Below are 10,584 nucleotides of genomic sequence, written 5' to 3' on the forward strand. Positions count from 1 at the left end.
AAGAACGTCGAATCTGAATCACTTGAAAAAAACACGGGGGTGCTTAACTTTTTTCCAGGTGTATATTTCTTTTTGAAATCAAGAAGTTAAAACTTAGATAATATACAAATTTGAATTATAAACTGTGTTTTTACATCAATTTTATTACACACATTGATAATAAAGTTGTTTAATTAAATTTTGAATGCAACTCTGTAAAAGGTCATTAAATGTGCAAAAGAGCCAGGTTTGAATGCAGAGTTAAGTAAACTAAAGACTTAGGTCAAACTGAAAACAGATGGTTAGTGTAAGCCAATGATAGAGGTGATAATAAAAATATGACATTATTAAAAACTTAGGGAATAATGAAAAACATAAGTGAAAGGCAAAAGTCTAAATAAAATAACATATTAAAGGTTAATATGACAATAAACTAAATGACATTGATTAAAGGTAAAAGATGGAGATAATAATGAAAAGATAAAGGTAATCTAAGATCATGATTGAGATTAATGAAAAGATTCAGTTAATGTAACACAGACTAGGGTGACAATGAAAGAAAAACACTGATGTGACAATTAAAGGTTAACTTAACGTGAGATAATGAAAAGGTTAAGCTAATGTAACACAAATATTTAGGGTACCATGAAAAATGTCAGTGAGAAAGAAATACTGAAGTTACAATAAAAGGTTAGTTTAATGAATGAGAAAGACTGAAGTGAGAATGAAAAAGGTTATGGTAATGTAAGATAATGGATGTGATGATGATAAAAAAGGTTAAGTAAATGAATGAAAAATACTGAAGTGTCAATAAATGGTTAAGGTAATGTAAGATAATGGATGTGATGATAATAAAAAAGACTGAAGTGTCAATAAAATGGTTAAGGTAATGTAAGATAATGGATGTGATGATAATAAAAAAAGACTGAAGTGTCAATAAATGGTTAAGGTAATGTAAGATAATGGATGTGATGATGATAAAAAAAGGTTAAGTAAATGAATGAAAAAGACTGAAATGTCAATAAATGGTTAAGGTAATGTAAGATATAATGACTAAGTTCTAACTCGTTAAAAAATATCAGTTACACAGAGAATAAAAAACATTAAAAGAAATATCCTAGATCACTTTGTAGGCTGTACATTTAATCAGCCACCACAGCCACGACTGTTATTATATACAGTATTGATTTACTTCTCATTTAGCATTTCTTCATCTTAATGCTTCCAACCCTTAAAAAAAATTTTCTAATTTTATATACCTTGGTTCTTTGTGGTATAAAATATACAATACTGTATATATTAGTTAAATGAACATAAAAAAAATGAACCACATTTTTGAAATAAAATATTAGCACAAGGACCAGGAAGTTAGTTTCAACATTTTCATGTGTCCTCTTCAGTCCTACACAGTCTTTTGAGAAGGAATTTGCCCACATTGCTTAGTTGATACCTGATTGTGAAATTCTCTTCAGGATGTGTTTAGGAAACAGTTGAGCTTGAAGCGACCTACAGTTTTAATAATACAGCTTCCAACAGTTCTACGTTTTATGTAATTTTTGAGTTATATTTAAATAATTTTGGCTGATGGTTAATTTAAGTGACATTTACTAACAAAAATACCTATTGGTTTGTAATTCAACTTTGGAAGCTGCATTCCAATAACAATGAAGGAAAACTTCAAATATTAATTCACCATACATATAAAGTTTCATAAAATTATAAAAGTGACAATATCACGGAATAGTTCTGTAATACTGGTTTTCCTGTTCTTGGTAGCAGTATGAGACTGTACTGTTTTCTACTTGCTTAATTAATGTGTAAAATTATTCTTAAAAATTGTATTTTTCATTGTTTTCTTTTTCAATGCAATAAGGTGCTCAAGTAAGTAAGTCAACTTTCATTTTCAGTAGAGCACACAGTGAGTGTGTTTGTAATTTGTGTTGTGCTGCATGAAAGATCACTTCTAACATAGTTAAAGCTATTTTCCTTGTCATTGAATCAGAAAATAGCTAAGGGTGGCCAAGCCCTTTGCACATAGTATGCTAAAAACATGGATTACTCACAGAATGTGTAGCCTGGAATAAACTTGGTTTTGTGTGTAGCCTTGGAAGCTTCAAATTTTGGCTTTTTTGTTTTTAGACAACAGACTCCACATAGATAGCTTTCATAGAGATTAGTTAGTTTAACTTTTCTTTTTGTGTTAACATTCATAATTAGTGAACCAGGTTTAAGATAAATAGTTTTTGAAACATTTTTATAGTTAGATTAAAGCAGACTTCTTATTTTATTCACACTTACTTTAAAGAGAGCTTAGAGAGTTTGAGGGCTTTCTTAAGCTTGAGTTAACTTTGGTATTTGAGTTAATGTTCACCTTAAGTGTACTGGTTTAACATATCTGGGATCTTAAGAGAGAACTTGACTTTCATTATTTAAACATTGGATTTAAATGTAGTTTTTAGCAAAATCCGAGCTTTATTTTCACTTGATTTGTCATGGTTGTGTTTTATTTGGATTTTAACTTATTTTATTTTTCTTAATTTACAAGGTGGATCACAATGAACTGATAGTGCTTTTTAATAAAGGTTTCTCACACATCTCTTACCAGTTCCACATATCCACTATAAACACTTGCCCTATTGTTTTTGTGTGTTAAATAAAGATTGTTTGGATTTGTCTATTTGTTTCCAGTCTCTTCTTTTGCATGACAAACTCAATATCCTTGAGTCTCCAGTTAATGGACCCTAACAGATTTCTCTGAGGTAAATTTGCAAACCGGAAAATACCACAGTGGATAGACTAATCCAGGACTATTTGAATATTCGGTATCTATGGTATCAAACTATCTATCACTATCAAACCGGAAAATACCACAGTTGATAGAACAATCCAGGACTATTTGAATATTCAGTATCTGTAGTATCAAACTGGAAAATACCACAGTGGATAGACCAATCCAGGACTCTTTGAATATTCAGTATCTATAGTATCAAACTGTCTATCACTATCACACTGGAAAATACCACAGTGGATAGACCAATCCAGGACTATTTGAATATTCAGTATCTATAGTATCAAACTGGAAAATACCACAGTGGATAGACCAATCCAGGACTATTTGAATATTCAGTATCTATAGTATCAAACTGGAAAATACCACAGTGGATAGACCAATCCAGGACTATTTGAATATTCAGTATCTATAGCTTTGCCTAATATAGGTAATGCTCTGTGTAAAAACCAGCTGTACATCCTTCTTCACAGAATGTACCCACATATACAATTAAGATTTATTTTATGCAAAGGTGTTGCTGCAGAATTATTTTAGATACAGAAAAAAATATCACTACTTAAAAAATTAAATATGGTTTATCAATATATTTGTCCATGTTGTAAACAAGGTTACATTGGACACACTACAAAATGGCTGTAGCCATGTGTTAAAAAATATGCAAAATATAAGGGCACCACATAGAATGAGTGTATTGGAGCATGATTCATATGGGTGTAGCATAGTCATCCATTTGATTTATTAAGATCCTAGCTTAGACTAATTATAAATAGAGCCTCAGTATAAGAATATTTAACCACAAGTTAACCAAGCCATCTTAGCATATAATTTGCTAGTTATATCCTGCAAAAACTAAAACATTCTACATAATCCCCAAAACAATAAACACTTACTTCCAAAGTACATATATTAGCATACTGCTCTGTCAGCTGCCTTGCCTGTGCTCGGTTAATGTTCTCAGCTTCTAAAGAACTCTTCTCCCTCTGAGCTTGTACTTCTTCCATTTCAGTAAGAAGAGCTTTAACTCTCAGTCGCAATTGCGAGTTTTCTTTTTGTAGAGTTATAACCTGCAATCCTGTTTGCTCCCCTTGAGTTGTCTGCTTATCTCGCAATTGTTCCACTTCTTCTTGTAACTTGTTTATCTGTCCATCAGAAATATATCATACATCAAAAAAGATAAAATTACAAGCAAAATCATACATAAATAGCAATTTGTTTTTTATTTTGTGAATTACATCTGTTCAATCTTTACTGTTAATGCATTGAGAAAAAAAATTGGACAAAACATGTCAATTATCCACCAACAAATAAAAGTATAAATTGACCTCTTGTATTACTTTTTCAGTATTGAAAGATGCTGTATTTTTTATATCTGACAGTAATATTCCATAAAAAATGTATTGGATAGTGTAAAATAATGATTTAAACAAAAATTTGATGAAAATGAGAAAGAAGTATTCTCCAGTAAATGGCATAAATAAAGGCAAAACTAAGTTAATAAGAGGCCAAAATCATTACAAAATATAAAACAAATTATTCAGATAACAATATCCAAAATATAAAGAAGCTGCCTTTATATAGATTCTAGATATGTTCCTGCAAAGTTGGCAATCTTGTAATGAGGTATATAAACATTCAGGTTTCATGGCATAAAACACAGATGGCAGCATGCATACAGGTTTGGCAATTGTTTCAAGTACAGGGGGATATTCCCCCATGTTGCAGTAGAGGAAAAAGTTTTATGGTAGTCATGGGTAAATTCAAATTTCCCAGTTAGTGGGTATATATGCTTATTCAGATATATCTGAACTATGCAGCAAAAGGGTTAAAGCATGAATATCCTATGAGCCATGTGTGAAAATTTCAAGTGAACTTAACACTTTAGCAGGTAGTTTTTATAATGCCTACAATTTTTAGCAAGTGAGCTTAAAAGTGAAATTCAACCTTGAATGTCTACTTCCTATTCACATATAGAGCACATTTTGTGAAAAATCTTCACAAACTAGCAACATATGATGCACAATGTATACATACTATTCACATGTAAAGCACAAGGTGTAAGAATGTCTACATACTATTCACACATGAAACACATCTCAAGAAAAATCTATATAAACTATTAATCTCTTATGACAGTGTTCCAAAAAATCCATACACACTTGTCATCTTTTATATACATAATGAAGACAATCTATACATTTCCTTGAACTATGATGTAACTTTTGAAGACGATATGTAAAAACAATAAATTTTTTATGTCATTTATTTACTGAAGTTGAAATATAGACACCGGTAACATGTAACTGAGAGCAAGTGAATATTAACTAAAGGTTCTGAACTTCTGCATGATGTCACACAACTTATATGTAAACTTGCATTTAATTTACTTGAGTAAGGAAGCACATTATGTTAAGAACACCAAGTACACATTCATAGAGGTGAATTCCAGATATCTGCCTTAACATATCATCAATATGAAACAGATCACAAAATACTTTGGGATGATATTCTTCACCTACACCAACCCAAAACTAAAAAAGAAAGACTGCTCAGAAACTATAGAAATCATCAAAGCAAATAATCTCTTACTAAACTGTGAGAATGATCCCAGCAACATTAGCCATATATGGTAAGATTTATTCACCACCCATACATTTGACCAGACTTGACCAAAACATATATCCTATCACTTGCTTACACAATTTCTATCACATTTAATGCTTGTGTCTTTGTATGATATATAAACCTTATATTGTATGTTCCACTATCAATAAAACTTCTTATGTTTATAAATTGTTGTTTGCCAACCTATTATTATTGCATTCTGTTATGATATAAAAGATTGCAGATGATTGTAGAAGTTTTGTTAATAATTCATTGATGTTGAGAACATCGAACATCATGTGCAATACATCAACGTCGAGAATATAGAAAGCAGATATATGATTAAGTGATAAAGATATAAACAGCATGAGATGAGCGGAAACAGCAGACAGATAATAGTGAAAGAGAATACTGTTGGCATGAAGCTAAGTACCGTAGAAGTGATAGATCTAATGATTGACATAGGTCTAACGTTTAATATGTTAGAGTGAAACTAACAGTAAAAAAGAAGATAAGAAAAATAATTTTATTCCATCAAAGCATGGTCTAAATTGAATCAGCCTGCATGCACTTTGACAAAAGGAACAGAGGATCTTCAGAATGAAGAAAACCAAACAATTACAGTAACTCGCACCACAATTGTAAGTGAATCACAGAGAATACTAGTGCGACAGAAATAGAGAAGATAGTTTGACTTGTCAACTGAAATTCTAAAGTAATTGAATAGGCCTAAGTGGATATTTGACAAAAAGGAGAGAACTACATACATAGTATTTATGATATGCACATAATATTATTAGTGTTGAAGAATTTATTGTATATACGTTAACTTGTTCTGAATACATATATATTATTTTGAAAACAACCACTCATTCTAAATCTAGCAAATATTATAGCATTTTTCTTTCAAGAAAATATTGGGGCAGATTATTTAACTCTTTCAGATGGGTCAGGGGTCAAAGGCCATGTCATTGCATTTGTTGACTCACATTCAAAATATTATTGAACTATTATTTCATGAATTTATGTTATTAAGTTTGGTATCAAACCATAGATTATAATTCAAATTTTGATTTTATACATTATTTAATTTATTAATTTAAAAGTAAATACTAAAAAAACACAAGTAAACATCAATTTTTTGTCATATGGTATGTTGAATGCAGCACTGGTTCAAATTAGATGTTTCTGATGTCCAAATACAAAGTCTAGTTTTGTAAAAATTAGGAACTCAAATGAACGATATTGAAAAGCTATAATATAAAATAAGAACATCCTATATTTTCTCTTTGCTGAGATATCACCACGTTTACTGAATCAAACACAGTAGCCCTACCCACCGTTTCCCATTTTTAGAAACACTTCCTTATATACACCTACTTCTGTCTATGACATGAATAACCAATTGAAAGCTCAGAATGTCCCCCTAGTGGCTTTCTTAGCCATTTTCAAGTAGTATGACGTCAAACTTATTCTTTTGATAAAAGACTTCAAGCTGATAAGGGGAGTCTTTAGTCTGCTCAAAATTTCATATTTTTTTAGACCCAAATACAACTTGGTTACTAAGCTTGATAAATTATAGTGAAATTCTATGGTATCAATATTGTTGCATATCTGGTTGTTTGTTAATTTCCCGTATAATTTCTTTCCCATGAAACTTTAGTGATACAAGTCCTTTCTTAAATAAAACTAGTTTATTCTTTCTCAATACAACTTTGCAATACACTTAATTTCCACAGTCACTTTAACTTCAACACATGCTATAACTCACAATGATTTACGCACTTTACTTACGGTCACTACCGCGCTTGACTCAATTATCCGTCTCTATCTCTGCCTGTCTGCAATTATCTATGCCGTCACCTCTTCTCTCCGCTTTAATTGCCAGGGTAATATATTAACATAGAGCGCACCTAGAAAATGGCTTCATGATCCTTCTAGAATCTCATGACGTGTTACCAGCGTCATGTGACGTCCGCTGTCATAACAATATAGTAATCTATGATTTTTTGATTATTCAACTGTATATATAATAATGGTTGGAGACAGCTTGAATGGGTAATGAAGAAAAACTTTAAGATAACAGCAAATTTACAACATTTTGACAAGGTTTTGTCATCATCAGGTACAAGTAATTTACACTGACACAGATATATATAAACAGTATTGAACAAATAAGTCACATGACCAGAACTGTTGCAAAACTTAGAAGAGGTATCTAGGCACCCCGGGGTGTTAGTTTAGAGTAGGGTTGTTTTGTTCAATTAAGATGGATTCCTTGATTTTCGTTTGTTTATGTTGGGTTCTTTGTTTAAAATGACTGTGTTTTAAATAGATATACTATGGTTTTTTGAGTTGGAATGGTGAAAAACATGGGACTTTTTTTTTGTGTTCTGTCAATTACAAGAAAAATGCTTCATGCCATCATATATGATTAACAATTACAGAAATTTCTACCATCAATTTTTTCAACCACAAAAACAATGCTAAAGATGTCACACACGAATTACAACTATGTAGTATTTGCTATCTGCTTTTTCCCTTGCTGGATATCTAAGACTGTTTAGTGTAAGCATTATTATTTAATTTATTTTATGACTTAATATTAAATGATTGTTTAATTTTCATGACAGGAGTTTGAAGGTTGATTTTTCTAAGAATGTTAGTTATGACAAATTTTGTTATGTAACTCTGTATGAATCGTACATTGTATATGGAGTTAGACTGTTGTACTAGGCTTTAGTAATATTGTTGCCACCATGTTACTCGAATTTTAGGTATTTTTCTCCTTACCTTAAGTGAGTTTTGTTACATTATAGCATTGCTCGCGTAGCTTATAGAAAGTTCAAGGCTTCAGTGAACAACATATAAATATAGGAGACCAAGTGAGCACAAGTAAAGTTCAATCAGTTAGAAGTTAGCCAGCATGTGAGTGGTTAGCCATAATGGCAATATTTTAAAGTGAGTTTCATAGTTTAACAGAGATAAGGAGAATAAGTTGTCTTGTTAAATTGTGTTATAAAGTAATTGAACCGACTTGTGTGGACTTTGGCAAAATGGAGACATTTATTTAAAGTTTGAGATACAACTGTGGTAACCCTTGGGGTAATGTAATTGCATTTATCGCAAATTGTATAGTAAGAAACAAAATAGAGAAAAATAATTAATCTTGTCAGTTGGATTTGAAAGTAATTGTATCAGGCTGTGTGGACTTTTGACAAGAAAAAGATAATTATTTATGGTTTTAGATACGACTAGGATATCCTATATTGTAAAGAATTTGTTTGTACATGTTTGACTTGTTTTGAATATATTATTTTAAAACCAATGAATTGTATGCTTCTTGTTCATTGTTCGAATTGATTGCCAACAAGACACAGACACCTTCTGTAGAAGAATCCCAGCCTATACATAAAACCCTGTCATCTTTCAAAAGAACAAGGCATTGTTATATCACCTATAAATTAAGGTACTGCATATTTTACTGTCATCTTTTTGTACCACAAGAACAAGGCTTTGTGACATCACACATTGATTATATTTATAGTTTTACTACCACCTTTCTCTAACACAAGAATAAGGCTTTGTGACATCACACATTGATTAGTGTATTTTACTACCACCTTTCTCTACAACAAGAAAAAAGGCTTTGTGACATCATGACATTACACAGTAATTAGTATTTTACTACCAACTTTCTCTACCACAAGTTCATTTAGTGATAGCATACATGACTTACAGCTATAAAGTGTTTTACTACCATCTTTTTCCACCACAAGAACAAGATCCAAGACATCACATATGGATTACAGTACACAAAGTGTTTCTGCAATGTTCTCTATTGCAAGAACAAAGCTCTGTGATGTTACCCATGCATTACAGTTACTGAGTATCTTACTACCATCTTTCTCAACAAGAACAAAGCTTTCTGATGTAATACATCGATTACTGCTACATTTTTATTGACCTTTCTTCACCACAGAAGCAATGGTTAGTGACATCACATATGAATTACAGTTATAGATTACTTTGCTACTGAATTTCTCCACCACAAGAACAAGGCTTTGTTGTGTTTCATGTGGATCACAGTTAAGTGTTTGACAATTTCTAGTTAAGTATCTCTTTCTGCACATGTCATGAGGTTTTACAGATATGTATTCAAAATTCAGTTTTGTTGTCACATGCATTAACAATTTTTAACTTTCAATTTCTATAACTTGAATAACACTAGACCTGGACTCTATATGTATGTCTAGACACAATCTATGTCTATTATACAATTTATAAGTGCTTGTTTTAAATTCCTTTAGTTCAATTTACTGAAACAAGAAATACATTTTATTACCCTATGACAAAAGTACACCCACTTTCTTTAACCTAGACTTGAGATTTCCAAACCACATGTATGCATTTGTTGTATATGTTTATAGCCAATGGAAAGTTGGTTGGTTGGTGTTTTATGGCTCAAAGCAGCTAGGCTATCTTCGCCAAACAACCGGTAAAAGCAATGAAAGTAAATTAAAGTAAAATGTAAAAAAACAGCGAGTTAAAACCAATACATGTCGGTAAAAGATTTATATAGAATTAAAAAGACGTATAGTGTGTAAAAAATTAAAAATACAATCTAATCGGACAGTGTCACCATTACCAATGACACTGTCCAGCGTCAGGGGTAAACTTTTAGAAAAAATGTGTCTAAAATGGTGCCGCCGCTCACGGTCGTAACGACAGCATGACAGTAAAATGTGGGCTATTGTGACTTGAGTGTCACAATGGCTACACATCGGTGGGTCAATAGCTGATAAAAGAAAACGATGGGTTAAAAAAACTATGACCAATGCGTAGCCTTGCCAGGACTACTTCCTCATTCCGATCCTTACGGAAGCAAGACGGCCAAAGACCAACAGAAGGTTTGATCTGGAAAAGCTTATTATGGCGTTGCTCACTCCAAGTCGACTGCCAACTGGCACGAAGCCATGCCTTGAAGACAGGACCGTAGTCCATGTATGGGACAGGCACGGGCGTGATGGCACCAGAGCAGACAGACTTAGCTGCGGTGTCAGCGAGCTCGTTCCCGTGAATACTGACATGGCCAGGGATCCAGAAAAACTGGATGGAAATAGAAGATAGAGAAAAGTGGGCCAATAGGTATTGAATATCGACGAGAACAGGGTGAGAACTAACGTTAAGCAATTGCAGAGCCAGTAGTAAAT

General features: G+C 32.0%; 1 protein-coding gene across 1 annotated transcript in view; it reads right to left on the reverse strand.

The window, feature by feature from the left end:
• The window catches only part of LOC106463736 (centrosomal protein of 83 kDa-like), a 93,421-nt gene that overhangs the window by 65,364 nt on the left and 17,473 nt on the right, over positions 1-10,584 (reverse strand). Inside the window, exon 6 of the mRNA XM_022391316.1 lies at positions 3,661-3,909. Within this exon, the coding sequence (XP_022247024.1) occupies positions 3,661-3,909 (249 nt within the window). The remainder of the gene's footprint in view (positions 1-3,660; positions 3,910-10,584) is intronic.

Source organism: Limulus polyphemus, unplaced genomic scaffold (assembly GCF_000517525.1).
Source record: "Limulus polyphemus unplaced genomic scaffold, Limulus_polyphemus-2.1.2 Scaffold1472, whole genome shotgun sequence".
In the NCBI taxonomy this organism is placed as follows: domain Eukaryota; kingdom Metazoa; phylum Arthropoda; class Merostomata; order Xiphosura; family Limulidae; genus Limulus; species Limulus polyphemus.